Below are 18,235 nucleotides of genomic sequence, written 5' to 3'. Positions count from 1 at the left end.
GGGAATGCCATCAGATCCTTTATAAGCACACACACACACACACACACACACACACACACACACACACACACACACACACACACACACACACAGAGTGAGTGGGATTTTTGGCCTCAGGATTCTAGTTCAATAGGATTGTGAATCCCAATGTAGCACAGAGGAACAGAGACACTCACACAGAGATACTGCCTCAGCAATGGGAAGCATCAAGCCTCAGGATGTTGTCCAGGAAATGGATGTTATACCCCACAACTACCCGCTGACCCCACACCCAACCACACAACTCCACACCCACCCGCGTGACTGCCCCTAGATCCTTCTAGGAACAGTAAATTGAGAAATTAAACAAGAAATTCTGCAGATGCTGGAGTCAAGTGCAGTGTACAAACGTGCTGGAGAAACTCAGCAGGTCACACAGCATCTATAGGAAGTTAAGGGTAACCAACATTTTGGGCCTGGGCCCTTCATCAAGGTATGAAAAAAAAGAGGCAGGTGCTTGAATAAAAATGGGGGGAGGAGTGCAGGGGGAGGGGGCAAGTGGAAGGGGGAAGAGAGAGAGGAGATAGAGAGCAGTAGTTTGTACCACCTACAGGACACTCTGCCTCATCTCACAGCCCTCTCCCCTCCATCACACATCCCTCCCCATGGAAAATATACCTATTGTGATGCGCGTCGAAAGAACCAAAGACTTGTTGATCCAAACCAAGGCTTTTATTAACTAAAAGATTGGAGCATATCACAAGTAGGTCGACCAGTCCAGAATGACCTGGTCTGGCTAGGAGCAATCCTTTAAGTCCTGCCAGTAGGTGTGGCTACACTCTCAGCCAATCACAGTCACCCTACACTACCATCTGTCTTTTCTTTTCTTTGGCTTGGCTTCGCGGACGAAGATTTATGGAGGGGGTAAAAGTCCACGTCAGCTGCAGGCTCGTTTGTGGCTGCCAAGTCCGATGCGGGACAGGCAGACACGGTTGCAGCGGCTGCAGGGGAAAATTGGTTGGTTGGGGTTGGGTGTTGGGTTTTTCCTCCTTTGCCTTTTGTCAGTGAGGTGGGCTCTGTGGTCTTCTTCAAAGGAGGTTGCTGCCCGCCAAACTGTGAGGCGCCAAGATGCACGGTTTGAGGCGATATCAGCCCACTGGCGGTGGTCAATGTGGCAGGCACCAAGAGATTTCTTTAGGCAGTCCTTGTACCTTTTCTTTGGTGCACCTCTGTCACGGTGGCCAGTGGAGAGCTCGCCATATAACACGATCTTGGGAAGGCGATGGTCCTCCATTCTGGAGACGTGACCCACCCAGCGCAGCTAGATCTTCAGCAGCGTGGACTCAATGCTGTCGACCTCTGCCATCTCGAGTACTTTGACGTTAGGGATGAAAGCGCTCCAATGGATGTTGAGGATGGAGCGGAGACAACGCTGGTGGAAGCGTTCTAGGAGCCGTAGGTGATGCCGGTAGAGGACCCATGATTCGGAGCCGAACAGGAGTGTGGGTATGACAACGGCTCTGTATACGCTTATCTTTGTGAGGTTTTTCAGTTGGTTGTTTTTCCAGACTCTTTTGTGTAGTCTTCCAAAGGCGCTATTTGTCTTGGCGAGTCTGTTGTCTATCTCATTGTCGATCCTTGCATCTGATGAAATGGTGCAGCCGAGATAGGTAAACTGGTTGACCGTTTTGAGTTTTGTGTGCCCGATGGAGATGTGGGGGGGCTGGTAGTCATGGTGGGGAGCTGGCTGATGGAGGACCTCAGTTTTCTTCAGGCTGACTTCCAGGCCAAACATTTTGGCAGTTTCCGCAAAGCAGGACGTTAAGCGCTGAAGAGCTGGCTCTGAATGGGCAACTAAAGCGGCATCGTCTGCAAAGAGTAGTTCACGGACAAGTTTCTCTTGTGTCTTGGTGTGAGCTTGCAGGCGCCTCAGATTGAAGAGACTGCCATCCGTGCGGTACCGGATGTAAACAGCGTCTTCATTGTTGGGGTCTTTCATGGCTTGGTTCAGCATCATGCTGAAGAAGATTGAAAAGAGGGTTGGTGCGAGAACACAGCCTTGCTTCACGCCATTGTTAATGGAGAAGGGTTCAGAGAGCTCATTGCTGTATCTGACCCGACCTTGTTGGTTTTCGTGCAGTTGGATAATCATGTTGAGGAACATTGGGGGACATCCAATGCGCTCTTGTATTTGCCAAAGCCCTTTCCTGCTCACGGAGTCGAAGGCTTTGGTGAGGTCAACAAAGGTGATGTAGAGTCCTTTGTTTTGTTCTCTGCACTTTTCTTGGAGCTGTCTGAGGGCAAAGACCATGTCAGTAGTTCCTCTGTTTGCGCGAAAGCCGCACTGTGATTCTGGGAGAATATATGTACATATGTACATATACACATTGGTGATAGAATCTGTACTATCACACCTATGTACTATTCATTGTATATTCATTAGTACGATGTACTTCAACTACACTGTTTATGGAAAATATAATTAAGTGACAGCCACAGAATGTAGAAAAGTTGGCTGATTATAGTATGTGTAGAATTTGCTGACTCCAAAGTAACTTTAAAACACAAGTCCAGAGAGAAAACATCAAGGTCATACATTCAAATCTAAGAAAATAACAGTGGTTACAGGCACCAGGAGAATAAGCAATCAATCAGAATGAGATCAGGGGAGTAACAGGAGATCAGATAGGAGAAGTTAGACAGGACGAGGTAGGGGGAACCATAGAGGCGAGTGATTTATTCTGAAACAGGCCACTTACAAGAAGATAAGTGTAGCGCAAGGAGAAGTGATAAGAGTACCATGATCGAGAAACAGAACAGAATGAGCTAATTGGTACAAATCATCAATCAAAGTCGAACATTGATAAGTAACTGAAAATCTGTATAAAAAAGGGCAGTGTCTCATAGCAACAGGCATTTCAGAGTCCAGGCCTTGATTTGTCTCAGCCTTGACTTGCAAATAAAGGCTTAAACTTTTCTGAAGAATTCTCTGCATTTCCTGGCTCATTTTTGGACATCAAAAACCACAACACTCTCCACCACACACCCCCTCCCCTCCATCACACATCCCCTCCCCTCATTGACTCTGTCTACACCTCCCACTGCTTTGGAAAGGTAGTCAGCATATTACAAGATTCACCCCACCCCAGCCACAGTCTCTTCACCCCCTCTCATCAGGGAGAATATTCATTAGTGTGAGATCACGCACCCTCCAGAACCAAAGACAGTTTTTTTCCCACCGTTATCAAACCCCTGAACAATCTACACGTAAATAAAACAATTTTGTCATTGGTCCAGCTCATCTGATCTCTCTCTGTAACTTGGCATGTCTGCACTGTGTCTTACTTGTCACACTATGTATGACACTATCACAAAACAACCCCCAACACTGCATCTTGGTACATGCAACAGCAAACTTGAACTTGAAGTGCTCCAATGGAAGGTTTGCTCTTCATTGGCCTGGTTTGGTAATTCAAGTGTGGGGAGAGGAGGGAAGGAATCCTGTGGGTGAAGTGATAATGGAACCAGAGGGGGAGAAGATGAGAATGGGGGGGGGGGGGGTGGCTTGATTGTTTTATGCTCAAAACTACAGCCAGGTTCATCACAGCCTTCGACTTCCCATCCATTGTAGACATCTCAAGAGAGACTGCCTCAAGAGAGCAGGCAAGATCATAAAAGACTCCCATCACCCTAGACACAACCTCTTCTCACTGTTACCTTCAGGCAGAGAAGGTACAGAAGCCAGAAGACCAACACCTCTAGGTTCAAGAACAGTTTCTTTCCAACAGCTATCAGGCTCATGAGCCTCCCCTGGTTACATGAATCAGGGGCTGCTCCGACACACAAAAGGACTGTCCTGCACTATTGCAAGTCACTCATATTGTGGATATTTATTAATTATGTTATGTGTTCATTATCTCCTTTAATTAATTCAATTGTTTTAGAATCACAGACCCACAGAATATTACAGCACAGAAACAGGCCCTTTCACTCTGTGCCAAATTATTATTCTGCAGAGTCCCACTGACCTGCACCTAGTCCATAGCCCTCCATGCCTCTTCCATCCATGTTCCTGCCCAAATTTTCTTCTTAAATGTTAAAATTGAGCCCACATTCATTACTTCAGCTGGCAGCTCATTCCACACTCCCACCACTCTGTGTGGAGAAGATCCCCCTTATGTTCGCCCTTTTACCCTTAACCCATGTCCTCTGGTTTGTATCTCACTCACCCTCAGTGGTAAAAGCTATTACCATTATAGATTTTCATTACAGGTACCGTTCAGCTGCAGCAAGTAAGAATTTCAGTGCATGTGTAAATTGTACAACATGTATGACAATAAACATCATTATCCTCTCCTGTCTCCACTGCTCTGGAATACACTCACCTCCGTAGGTTCTGATTCACCTGTAGCGAGGGAAAGGAACATTAGGATGGAAGGAGACATCAGCAAAAGTGAGCCATTCATCCCTCAAACCTTCAAGCCTCTGGTTACTTTTCAATCTCTGGTTCCCTGTCCTGGTCCTGGTCCTACAGTGTGCCCTCATTCCATTAAATATCAAACCATCTCCATTTTGAGTAAGCAGAAGTCACTCAGCAGATCGAGCAGTATCCGTGGGAGAGAAAAAATGGTTGATATTTGGAGCCTCAACCCTTCATTGAGTCTGTGTGCAGAGGGGAGGTGGCAATACAACAAGGACAGGGTGGAAGGGATGGTAAAGGAGCCGGTAGCAGATGGGTGAACCGGGGAGGGGGGAGGGATGATGGACAGATGGAGAGGCAGAGGCAAATGATTGGCAGGTGTCACACAAAGGAAAAGGAGAGAGGTTGAACATGTGTGGAAAGACGAGTTGTACAGGGTGGGTTGGATATGGCTCAGGGGGCAATAAGTGGAAACAAAGGCTCCCAGTGCGGGCATTAGATCAGACGTGATTCCAGCTCCAGGCTCCTCAGTCTGGAGTAACAACCCGGCCTACCCCTCGCCCTCGTTTGGTCAGTCCTGTACAAAATCTGCAAATTTCAATCATCTTTTATTCTTATAAATGCCAGGGAGCATGAAGAGTGTAGCACAGGAATGGGCCATGTGTCTGTGCTGAACACAATGCCCAAATTAAACTACAATCCTTCTACCTCCACATCTAGAAGCCTTGTGAACACTGCTAATATATTTGCTTCTACCACTGTGCCTGGCACCCTATTCCAGGAACCCACAGCTCCCTGTACAAAAACCTTACTCACACATCTCCCTTAAACTTGCCATCTCACTTTAAACATGTCTTCTAGTGTATGAGGTGATGATTGGCTTGTAGGAAGAAAACAGAGAGTGGTAGTGGAAGGAAAGTATTCTGTCCGGAGGTCAGTGACTAGTGGAGTGCCGTAGGGATCTGTTCTGGGACCCCTGCTCTTTGTGATTTTTATAAATGACTTGGATGAGGAGGCAGAAAGATGGGTCAGAGGTTTGTAGATGACATGAAGATTGGAGGAGTTGTGGATGGAGCTGAAGGTTTTTGAAGATTAAAAGAGGATATAGACAGGATGCAGAGTTGGGCAGAGAAATGGGAGATGGAATTCAATTTGAATAAATGTGAGGTGATGCATTTTGGAAGGTCAAACCAGAAGGCTGAATGCAGGGTTAATGGATGGTTACTTGAGAGAGATCTTGGGGTGCAAATCCATACATCCCTCAAGGTCACCGCACAGGTTGATAGGATAGTAAAGAAGACCTATGGGATGCTGGGCTTCATTAATAGGGGGATTGAATTCAGGAGCTACAACTCTATAAATCATTGGTCACCTCATTATATGAAGGATGTAGAAGTTATGGAGAGGGTACAGAGGAGATTTGCCAGGATGTTGCCTAGATTGGGAAACAAGTCTTATGAGGCAAGATTAACAGAGCTGGGACTTTTCTCTTTAGAGCGTAGAAGGACGAGAGGAGACAATGGAGGTCTATAAGATTATATTTCCTATAGCAGGATCAGCAAACACCAGAGGACATATGTATAATGTTAAGGGAGGGATGTTTAGGGGAGACATCTGAGGTAAGTTTTTTTTACGTCGAGAGTTGTGGGTGCTGGAAATGCCTTTCTGGGTATGGTGGTGGAGGCTGATACATTGGGGGAATTTAAGACACTCTTAGACAAACATTTTTATTAAATGAAGGAATATATGGGTCACCACAACATCAAGGGTTGAAGGGCCTCTACTATGCTGTATTTGTCTACGTCTTATGTTCTTTGTGACATTTTTACCCAGGGGAAAAGACCGTCCACCCTTTCAATGGCTCTTGGATCTCTATCAGGTCTCCCCTCAGCTTCTGACATTCCAGGAAAAACAACCCAAGTTTGTCCAAATTCTCCCAATAACGCCCACCCTCTGAACCAGGCGACATCCTGGTGAACCTGCACTCTCTCCAAAGCCTCCACATCATTCCTGGAATGGAGTGACCAGAATTCCATACAAGACTCCAAGTGCAACCTAACCAAAGTTTTATATCATTACAGCATGACCTCCTAACTTCTTCACTCAAAGCCCCACCCAGTGACACCCAGCATACAATACACCTTCTTTACCACTCTGTCTACTCATGTGACCACTTTCAATGACCTGGACCCCCAGATTCCACACAACAACAATAATTTTACGAGTCCTCCCATTAATTATACATTCCTCTAACATTTGATCTCCCAAAGTGCAACATCTCACACTTGTCTACATTAAACCCCATCTGCCATTTCTCCAACCATTAGAATGTCCACAACTCCACCAATCTTTGCATCATCTGCAAACTGACCAAACCAAGTAATTTATGAACATCAAAAACAGGGATCCCTACGCCAATCTCTGCAGAACATTACTGGTCATAGGACCACAACCCCAATAACACCCTTCCACCACCATCTTCCATCTTCTGTGGAACAGCTAACTTCATATTCAAACTATTAACTCCCATGGATCCCATGCACCTGCACCTTCTGGATCACCCCTCCAGAGATTCGACAACGGATATCCTGAAACAGAATCAGGAGCAGGCCATTCAGCCCTTCACCATTCTTTACAATTATGGTGATACTATGTCTTGTATTCCAGTGCCCTTCCCATTCTCCTTCATTCCTTTGTGTCAAAAAAATCAATTCAGTTCCTTCTTAAACATAATTAGTGACTGGACCTTCACACTCCCAGGGTCAGGCACAGAGTGAAGCTCCCTCCATTCTGTCCCATCACACTCCTAAGTTCAGACGTCGAGTGAAACTCCCTATGCACTGTCCTGTCACACTATCCCAGGGTCAGACAAAGAGTGAAGCTTCCTCTGAACCACCCATCACGTACTTCCAGGGTCAAAGAAAGGGTTAAGCTCCCTCTGTACCATCCCATCACACTCTCCCAGGGTCAGACACAGAGTGAAGCTCCCTCTACATTGTACCTGGGTTTGTTTAGTGTAAATTCTATCTCAGCATATGCGAGATATTGAACCAAGTAGAATCATTTATTTTCCTCCACGCTTGACTTCCCAGAATCTTACCTCGTTATCTGAATTCCCTGATGAAGTCACTTTCTCTGCGCAAAGGAAATTACATGTGTGAGATTGCAAAGAGTGAACATGGCTGGTACATCAATGGTTGTGTGAGCACATTCTACCCAGTCCCCACCAATGGTGGGACAGTATGGGTTCAGACTCAGTGCAGTGAGTACAACATTAGTTGGGGATAGAAATCAATGGGGTACTGTTCTGTGTGAGAAGAAAAACTCATAGTGAAGCTCCTCCACACTATCCCATCACACCCCCCCCCCAATGTAGGGCTAGAATGAAGCTCCCTTGCACCGCCCCATCCTATACAGTACCCCTAGGGTAAGACCAGAGTGAAATTACATCTACATTTTCACCTGTCCAGAAATGGTCTCAATATAACCCTTTTTATTGAGACAACAGGCCCTTTTGGGACATGAGCCCGTGTCATCCAATTTCATCCAATTGACCTTGTTATCTGGTTTTTTTTTGAGCAGTAAGAGAAAACCAGAGCCCCCAGGGAAAACCCATGTAGACACAGGGAAAATGTACAGATAGTGCAGGATACGAATCCCAGTTGCTAACCGTGTAATTTTGTGGCATATTGATATCAAACACTCCTTGACCAGCACTGGGTTGATGTGCCAAACAGCCTCTGGATTCTGCATTCTGCTCAATGCTGAGCAGACAATCGCAGCTGGGTGCAAACTCAAACTGGACGTTCACTCACAGCTGGGTGCATACTCACGGATGTCCACTCATGACTGGGTGCGCACTCACGGCTGGGTGTGCACTCACAGGTTGGCATGCACTCGCAGCTGGGTGCATACTCACAGCTGGGTGCAGAGTCACAGGTAGGCATGCACTCATAGCTGGGTGTAGATTCATAGGTAGGCGTGCACTCGCAGCTGGGTGTGCACTCACAGCTAGCATATACTCACAGCTGGGCGCGCATAGTGAGTGGTGATCTTAGTGCTTGGCTTGGCTCACTCACTGGAGGATTGGCCATTGTGTGGAGTCCTCTGCTCATTTGCATTTGCGACTTTTCTCTTGGTCACCTGGGGAAGGAAGGGGATCCATGGGTTTGTCATCCTGGGAGATCTGGGGCTGGACACTGAGGAGAGAAACAGAAGCCTCCCTTCAAAGGAGCCCACTGGGGTACATTGTACCCACAACACCATCACCCCAACTCTTTTGGAGAACCCAACGTCCCACTCAAGGGCAGTCACATATCAGGACCTGGGGTGATTGAGGATATGAACATCTTTCAGAAATAAGGTCAAGTTGATGTTCGAAACAAACCAAGTGAAGCAGAAATTCAAGAAATACAGAAAATGATGGAGATCCTTGGAGTCGTATTTCAGGCTGATGACCTTGTCTGGATTAGTGTGTGTGGGAATGGCTAGATTTTCAGGGAGATGCTGGGATTATTCTCCTGGGATCAAAGAAGGTAACATTAAATTTTTAATTTTATTTACCACATGGTAGATGCTGATACCAGGCATTGAAACCCCTGCTGCCCAATTACACCCAATGAACCTACAAGCGTTGTACATTTTGGAACATAGGAGTAAACCAGAGCACCTGTAAGTTGCTCACGCAAACACAGCCAGAACTGCCAGGTGACTAGGAGCCTTGTCATGCATTTTTGGTCAACCCCATTCCAGGAGGATTTGGAAGGGGGGGCGACAGAAGAGGTTTACCAGGATGTTGCCTGGATTAGAGGGGATGAGTTATGGGGAGAGGATGGACAATCTTGGGTTGTTTTATCTGGGGTGTCAGAGGCTGAGGGGAGACCTGCTGGAGGTTTATAAAATCATGATGGGGTGGATAGGAAGAATCTTTCCCTGGGGTAAAAATTTCATCTTAGAGGAAACACATTTAAGATGAGGAGGGAAATGTTTAGAGAGGATGTGAGGGCAAGTTTTTTTTAAACACAGAGTGGTGAGTGCCTGGGATGGCCCTCGGGGTAAAGGTAGACCAGATACAATAGTGGTGTTTAAGAGTTTTGATATAGACAATTGAATATGCAGGGGTGGAGGGATATGGATCATGTGCAAGCAGCAAGGATTTAATTTCAATTGGGCATCCTGTTCAGCACGGACATGTGAGCTGTTCTTGGGATGCACAATGTACTATTCTACATTCTGTGAATATCATCACTGTACTGCTAGGAGATTGAGGTGGGAGAGAGCAGTGGTGAAGATACACACACACACACACACACACACACACACGCACGCACGCGCGCGCGCGCGCGCACGCACGCATGCACGCACGCACGCACGCACGCACACACACACACACACACACACACGCGCGCACACACACACACACGCTATAATTGCAATTGATTCCCTTCTCCAAGCTCACCTGAAAATATTGCGGGATCTTAATTCTCCCTTTGGGAACTTTTTTAAGCTTCCTGGCCAATTTTCTTTTCTGAATCAATTTATCCTCATAAATATTCAAGAAGAATGACTGTCCCAAATTCTAAACAAAAAAAAATTGTCAAAATCATGTCTTAAAAAGCTGCTCCACTCCATGTTGGATACATTTTTACTTTCCTGTGGACAAAGAAGGTTATTTTTACTTCAGTCCTGAGACAATTAGTTCTTATTTTGTGTCAGTGACCCTAAGTCCCAGGCAAACAAGCCAGAGTGACTTTCATCCATGCACCTACCCTGTGAGAATTGGAACTGAGATCTCTCATTCTTCTCATCTCTGGGCTGAACTGGCCAACTGCATAACATCTTCCCAGGCAATTAACATCTCCTTCCCACCGCCCCCCTCCCCCCCCCACCCCACTCCCAGCCCAGTTACCATCATTGCTGCCCTTTTTCATTTTCCTTTCTGGCAGCAAATCTATACTGCCTCTTTATCCTTAATCCGAAAGTTACACGTCCTACATTAATCTGCAATTCAGGCTATTCACACAAAAGACAAGTTACAAATTGAAACATAGTTATCTCCATTGATACTGTCAAACCTTTGTGTGGGGTGAGGTGGGGAGTGGGGGGGAATAACTGTTCCCAGAGACCCAACAAACTGCCTATGAGCACTGAGTGCTCCTTCTCCAGGGATACACAAGCACACAGGTGTTCTCAAAAGAGGGGTAGGCAGTCAGCCCAAGCTGAGCCCTTAACTGCCCACTGGCTGGACCCATGTATCTTGGCCAGGCCCAGTACCAGAATGATGAGGACAATCCTCTTCTGTAACTGGTGCCCAAAGATCAGGATCGTGGAGCTGAAATGCAGTCAGAACTTGAGAAGTAACCCCTTCAAGCACGTGAGTAGGGGCTAAACCCTCAAAAACTCCATAACTCCGTGAAATCGAATCTCAACCAAGCTGCTGAAGTAACTGATGTCTGGTGAGTCCATAAATTGAGTCAACTCATGACTAGACCCACCGCCTTAGTGATTTGTAGGCAAATCATATATTTTCCTTTCATTTTCACATTTGCTGTAATCACTTCCCCCTCCCCCCACCCCCCCACCCCCCCCCCCCCCATCACCATTGTATTTGTGGATTATGCAAAGGTGATGGCTGGGGACAAGTGTCATGACCGCATTCTCATCTTCCAGTAATGCGAAAGAATCCCTGACCACAGGGGTTCCTGAAGTCATTGGCCCAGCAGGACTCCTATAGGACCCGGGTCTTTCAGAATACACCTGGCATACGAGAAACAAACACGTTAGACCACTGTATAAAACAATTGCCCACTACAGGAGAGGGCAAGTCTTGTGTTGATCATAGTTGTGCTAACTCGGTCCTCGTCAGAGCACACCATCCCGCGTTCCCCACATTGAAACGAGAGTCTGAGATGTATGTCCTTTTCCTGGATGATGAACACAAATCCCTGGATGCTTCATGAACTTCACTAAAGACTCCTGAACTCCTCAAAGGTGAGAATGAGGCTCCCAGACTTTGTCAAAAAGTCATCAACTACCAACCACCGAGCTATTTAGTGAAGCAGTGAAGTCACCGATGTTAAAGTTTAAGTGAGCAAATTAGGCAAAAGTTAATAGTTCCACAGTGGAATAAATCCACCCTGGCAAACTGCCAGCTTATTGAACTGCGTAGATGGAAACAGCAGAGCTTCACTCACAAGCAGCAGAATTTTTCTGAACAAGTCCGCCCGAGTACTCCCATGCTACACACACAAAACTTCCTTTCCATTAAAATCCCATTTCAGCCATTTAAATCTTTCTCTGTCTTCCCGGCAGTGCAGACCAAAATTTCTGCGCCGCTCCATTTTTTTTAAATAACTAAACATTTATTTCAACGAACACGACAAAACACAAACTATATACAACTGTAGGACATGGGCCATAAAAGTCGGTCCCAGACCTAATGCATGCATCCCGTCGAATGCCTTTTCCTGGTCGATAGAGAGAAAGGCAGCTGACAGACCAGCCTCATGGACAATTGGACCAGGTCCCAGATGAGGTGGGCATTCTCCTGAATGGACCAACCTGGGACTGTGTAAGACTAGTCAGTACAGAGCCCAGGTGCTTGGGCATTGCCCAGGCAATGCTCTTGTACTCTGGAACTGTCAAAGCCCAGGATGTCCCAGAAGGCACTGAGGAATTCCACCGTCAGCCCATCCAATCCTGCTGGTGACTTGGCTCTTCATAGCTGGTGGAGGGCACTGGTCAGCTCACCCAATGTCAAGGGAGCTTCCATCCACTGAACAGCTTCTGGGCTAACATAAAACCCATCCATCCATCCATCCATGGGTTCTTCTGGATCTCTTGAGTAGGAACAGATGTCCAAATGATTCCACCAGATATAAACCAGGTTAAAAGATCCCACCATCTCCCTCAGCTTCTTCACCAACACTCGGCTACGCTGAGGACCTGCATGTGTTTCGTCTTCTTATGAGCTTTCCTGTCAGTAGCAGAAATCCACACCTCCTCACTATCTTCCCCACGCTCTTCCCCCATCGCCCCGCCACAGGAGGGACATCTTCTCCAGGGGGGAGGAACAGCTGTTCCCCCACCCCCTCCCCTGTACTACTGAGATGGAGTTGGCAGCTCTCCAGTTAGGGCAATCCCTCCGAATATGCCCATGCCCCTTACATACCTGGCACCTTGACAACCCACGACTCAGAGCACATGGTAATTGTTCCCTCCAATGTCCACCTAGAACCAATGCATCTCCACCCCTCGCCAACTGCATCAGCGTGTGTCTTTTAAATCCGTACACAGACTTAAAGTCAGGTATGGCAGGCTCAAGCAGCATCGGGGTGATCTCCAACTTCACCTCACCCAGAGTTTGCAGGTGAGAGAGAATGGCCATGTGAGGATAGAGGGAGGATCAGACCACCTTCTGCATGGGGACCATCACTGGCTCCACCAGTATCAAGAGCCCACCCCTTCCCCCCACTGTCAGTCCCTAACTCAGGGCCATTTGTAGACCGCCAGGAAAACAATGTCTTTCTGTGGACCTTATCTGCCACGACAGCATGACAGCACCTCCTTCCCACCCAGACTCTGAGTCAGAGCTTTTAAACTGCCTTCCAGATTGATGGCATCGTCCAAAATCAGTAGCCCGAAGAGTGATGCCTTTGCGGGAGCCCCACCTCCAGGAGCTGTAACGGCTGGACAGGTCCAAGGAACCGCCATCTTAGAGCTGCAGCTCACCATGATGAAAACCCTGCGCAGTCAGTAATTATCGCACCTGCTGATAGCAAACACTGTCCTTCGACCAGCAGAGCACACAATTAATCAGTCTTGCTAAAGGGCAGTGCAGGGAAGGGAGTATGGTGGGAGTTTTCACAGGAAGATCTGTGCAATGAGAGCTGCAGCACTGTTCTTGAGCATAGGGTAAGATGTCTGCCTCCAGGACAGCCCGATGCTCCTCCAGCCTCAGGAGTCTGAGAAACCATCGATAACCCTCGTCCCTCAGTCATCCTGAGCCGAGTCCTCTGTTGTGAGTGGGCTTTCCGATGGTAATAATCCAACTCCCAGCAATCTGCCAGCCATTGCTGCTCCCACAGCATTCAGGCACCGACTTTGCACTGCAAAATCTACCTTCTTCCTCCAAGAATGCACCCCCACACACATGCACTAATCAATTTTTAAAATCATAAATTCTTGGATGATGAGAGAACTCACGCAGTACCACTGTTCCCATAGTGTGACCACCCCACCCACCACCAACCTCAATGTGAAAAGGGTGGGGAGGTGGGAGTACCAGTGTGTATTTGAGGCCTCTGTTGTGGTGCATCCACTGTTTGTTTGCAGAGAAAGCCCCGTCCAGCTTCTGACCTGCAGAAAAGCAACAAACACAACCTCAGCTGCTGAGCTAAGTCCCAGAAAGAAACTGTCGACAAAATGGAAGGGCGGTAAACCTTTGAGAGGCGGGCTACTCTATGGTGGAGGCCAATCCCTAGAGAGTGGAGGGGAGACTGGACATAAGGTAACCTCAGGATTGCCCCAAATAAGTGGGTGGGAGCAGAACAGGACATCCCTCAGCCAAGAACATCCCAGGAATGGATTTATCCCAGGAAATGAAAGGTGTATGGAGGGAAATTCTGTGGAATGTCAGCTTTGGGTGTTGCACTGATCCACCACAGAAGTGCAGGAAAGTACCTTCGATCTCCATTCCTTTGGTTCAGCCCAGACCTGGGATCATGGGAGAAATTGGTTCCATCAAACCGTGCAGGACAAGGTCCCACATAGTCCTGTTCCACACACCCAAGGCAGAAACAGCATGTGTTCAACATAAGGTGAAACTCCTTCCATATAGGTCAGGCTGTACCAATGAGAGAAACAGACCAAGGCAACTCCAGAGGGGGAAGACTGAGAGTAACGGTCGGTTCCAATGCAGACAGAAAGCAACGTTGGAGTGTGTGACATTGAGACCAAAACTGTAGAGAGAGAGAGAGAGAGAGAGAGAGAGAGAGAGAGTGTGTGTGTGTGTGTGCGTGTGCACACACATGTGTGTGCATGAGTGTGTGCTCGCACTTTTTTAAGTTGTTGAAGGGATGGAGGGCATGAAAAGTATTACAGATGTAGGTGGGGAAGGTCTGAACCAGGGGGGACAAAACGGAGTCAAGGTCAACTGATACCAGTTTGGTGGGGCAGGAGCATGGAGAAACAATGCATCTACCGGCACAATTGGGTTTGTGGATGTTGGGTAGGATGTAGAACTGGGCAGTGTGGGGTTAGGAAACAATGAGGTTGGAGGTCGTGTTAGGGGGATGACTGAAAGTGACGAGGTCAGAGATAGAGCGTGAGACAGTGACTTGTTGCTTGGTGGGGTCCTGTTGGATGGGTAAGAGGAGGTGTCTGAGAGTTGTCGTCTAGCTTTGGCCCAATAGTGGTCAGTGCACTAGACCACAACAGAACCACCCTTGTCTGTGGGTTTGGTAGTTAGGTTGGGATTAGTGTGGAGAGAGTGGAGCATTCCAAGGGGGTGAGATTAAAAGGAGTGAAGGAAGTGCTGAATTTGAAACATTTGATGCCTCGGCGACAGTTGGAAATGTAAAGGTCAAGAGCAGGCAGAAGGCCAGGATGAAGTGTCCAAGAGGAGGAAGAAGAGGTCTGTAGTGGGGGCTGGAGAATCCTGGTGGAAGAAATAGACATGGAGACAGATCCGACAGAAGATTTTGGCATCATGGTGAGCACAGAATTCATTGAGGTGTGGACAAAGATGAGGCCTCTACTGAGGACAGAAGATTCTATATCTGAGAAGGGAAGGTCGGGGAAATAGCAAACACCCGGCAGCAATTGGAGTGGGGGCTAGTAGGATGCAGAGTGTCAGGGGGAGGAGGATGGGGGATCAGGTGGAGGAGGAGGGTTGGGGGGGTCAGGGGGGAGAAGGAAGGGTTGCAGATGTCAGAGTCTGAAGTGCGTTGGAGGGTTAGAGGAAGGTTGGGGAGGTCAAAGGGGAAAGGGAAGGGTTGGAAGGTCAGAACAAGGTGGGGGATTGTTAGGGAAGCAGAGAGGGGAGGAGGATTGAGGGAGTTGAAGGGGAGTTGGGGACAGATGAGATGGTCAGGGGGCTGAGAAGAAATGTGGGGGGCGGGGAAGGGCAAGGAGTGGTGATGGGGGAATAAGGCAGTGGGATTGAGCAGCGGGGGGCATCCGAGATTCAGCCTTGTGGGTGCTGAGGTCAGTCTGGGAGCTGGAAAAGGCAACAGCATGGAAACTGGAACAGGAGTAAGTACCTGTGTCAGCAGAAGCATTGGAGGGTCCAGCCCATGGGAATGTGTCCGTCAGGTTAAGCTCTATAGGAGACTGCAGTCCATTGATGGTGGTGTAACCAGGGCAATGGTGCAGCTCCTTGTGCACATTGTCCGTGGATTGTGTCTCGACGTCCTCCTCTGTGGGAAGCTGGATCAAACCCAGCCCAGTGCAGGAAGAAAATGGAAAGGAATGAAAATCATTAAATAATTGCCCCTGCCTCTTTAATAACAGCAGTGGGGGATGAAAGGTCAGAGAATACATAGTCTTAATTATGAATCTGGCACAGTCTGGAAGGAGTTTGTACATCCTCCCTGTATCTACAAGGGTTTCCTCTGGGTATTCTGGTTTCCTCCCACCCTTCAAAAACATATGGGAGTTGTAGGTCAATTGGGTGTAATTGGGCAGCATGGGCTCATGTGCCAGAAGGGCCTGTTACCGTGCTGTACATCTAAATTTAAAATTTATTTTAATATTACACATAGGTATGTGAGAGGCATTGATAAGATGAATGGTCACAGTCTTTCACCCAGGGTAAGGGAGTCTCAATTAAATGGGTAAATGTTTAAGATGAGAGGGGAAGCAGTTAAAAGGGAACTGTGGGTCACCTTTTCCACACAGATCGAGCTGGTAGAGATGGGAACAGTTACATTTAGACAGGTCCGTGGATGGAGAAGGTTTAGAGCAGCCTTTCTCACTGGGGACCACAGCACATTTAATCAGCAGAAAACAGCCTGAAATCATAAAATGTTTTTTTATGTAGTCAGTTGAAGAGAAGTATGGAAAAACCCAACTAATGACTTCTTCACAAAGAAGGGGGCCGATAAATTTTGAGCTGAGTCCTAAAGGGGCTATAACAAAATAAAAGTGTTGAGAATGGCTGGTTTAGAGGAATATGGGCCAAATGCAAGCACATTAAACCAGCTCAGGTAGGCATCTTGGTCAGCATGGACAAGGTGGGCCAAAGGGCATGCTTTCTGATTGGAAAGCTCTCAGACTTCATGACAGCAAGATCTCATGAATTCAATGGGTATCAGGCCTGAAACACAGTTGATAGAAGATTACAGAGGCTCGCAATGGTACTAGGTAAAACACTTTAGTTTAACACTGATCCAGATTCTTCCCTGTCCACACCAAGGGCCAATGTGAGGTCAACTACACCTTCTGTCCAAGAGTCATAATGCCTGGCAGTACAACATCTCCTGATGGACTCCTGCAAAAATGCAGCATCTCCTGATGGACTCCTGCAAACGTGCAGCATCTCTTGATGGACTCCTGCAAAAGTGCAACATCTCCTGATGGACTCCTGCCAAAGTGCAGTATCTCCTGATGGATGCTTGAAACAGTCCAGTATCTCCTGACACTCACCTCCAATAGCACAGCATTTCTTGGTGCTCTCCTACAACTGTGCAGCATTTCCTGCTGCGCTCTTGCAACAGTCCAGCATCTCCTGACACACTCCTGCAACACTGCAGTATTTCCTGATATTTCTGCAATGGTGTGGTATCCCCTAACATATCCCTGCAACAGTGTGGCATCTCCTGATGTACCTATTCAGTATCTCCTGACACACCTGTGCAACCATGCAGCATCTCCTGACAAAATGCAACAGTGCAGTACACTGTTCCAGCTGCTCATGCAACAATGCAACACAATGTTCCACATGCACCTTCAAAGGTATATTTACCGCAATGTATTGTTATGAAATTCAACCAAGATCTTTGACAAAGATCCCTGTATTGGGGTTTTCATTCATTTTTCATCGGACAAAATCCCAGGAAGGCTCCAGGCAACTTTACTGTTTTCCTCCTTTCCCATTAGTGGTACACAGAGCCTCCCACCCAGCCCATCCCCTCCATCTCCAAACCCCTGGAGAACATCAGAAGGGTGAAGCTCCCTCCATACTGTCCCATCCTACACAAGCAGTGTCAGACTTAGAGTGAAGCTCCCTCGATATAGTCCAATCATAAAATCCCAGGGTCAGAAACAAGCTGAAGCTCCCTCTACACTGTCTCAACACATACTCCCAGGGTTAGACACAGAATGAAGCTCCCTCCGCACTGACCCATCAAACACTCCCAGGGTCAGACACAGAATGAAGCTCCCTCTACATCATCCCATCACATACTCCCAGGGTCAGGCACAGAATGAAGCTCCCTCCGCACCGACCCATCACACACTCCAGGGACAGGGGCAGCACAATCTGTTCAAATACTCTCCCATCTGTACATATCACAAAAAGACCCCTTATAAGGAGGAGTCACGTGATGGAGTAGTGGCCGGTCAGGGAATTCCAGCCCTCTCCCAAAAAGTTGAAAAAAAACGCACAAAACACAAAGGTACAAAAGTAAAAATTAAAACAAAGTAAAAATAAAGGTGAGAAGAAAATGGCAGCGAAGAGAGAAAAGTCGAAAACAACGGGAAGAAGAGAAGATGAAAGAACGTCAGAAGAAGAAGGTGAAGGCCTTACCTGTCCGAGGAGGCCCGCTGCGGAGAGAGAAGCCCGCTCTCTCAGGTCAGTGGAAGTCCCGGGCTCGGGACTACAAAAATGGCTCGCAG

The 18,235-nt window shown here is 47.5% G+C and overlaps 1 protein-coding gene across 11 annotated transcripts in view; it reads right to left on the bottom strand.

The window, feature by feature from the left end:
* Positions 1 to 18,235, bottom strand: part of LOC138763384 (uncharacterized) — a 144,825-nt gene that overhangs the window by 9,081 nt on the left and 117,509 nt on the right. For 8 of the 11 annotated variants that reach the window (XM_069937441.1, XM_069937436.1, XM_069937438.1 and 5 more), the window contains 6 exons: positions 15,661 to 15,826; positions 13,683 to 13,756; positions 9,858 to 9,977; positions 8,479 to 8,542; positions 7,500 to 7,534; positions 4,365 to 4,384 (listed from right to left, as the gene is read on the bottom strand). In XM_069937441.1, the coding sequence (XP_069793542.1) occupies positions 4,365 to 4,384; positions 7,500 to 7,534; positions 8,479 to 8,542; positions 9,858 to 9,977; positions 13,683 to 13,756; positions 15,661 to 15,826 (479 nt within the window). Of the gene's footprint in view, positions 1 to 4,364; positions 4,385 to 7,499; positions 7,535 to 8,425; positions 8,543 to 9,857; positions 9,978 to 13,682; positions 13,757 to 15,660; positions 15,827 to 18,235 lie in introns of those variants that run through there. The other 3 variants (XR_011357516.1, XM_069937445.1, XM_069937446.1) reach the window with 3 other exon arrangements.

Source organism: Narcine bancroftii, chromosome 5 (assembly GCF_036971445.1).
Source record: "Narcine bancroftii isolate sNarBan1 chromosome 5, sNarBan1.hap1, whole genome shotgun sequence".
NCBI classification, from domain to species: domain Eukaryota; kingdom Metazoa; phylum Chordata; class Chondrichthyes; order Torpediniformes; family Narcinidae; genus Narcine; species Narcine bancroftii.
This window is presented reverse-complemented; position numbering and strand designations above follow the sequence as displayed.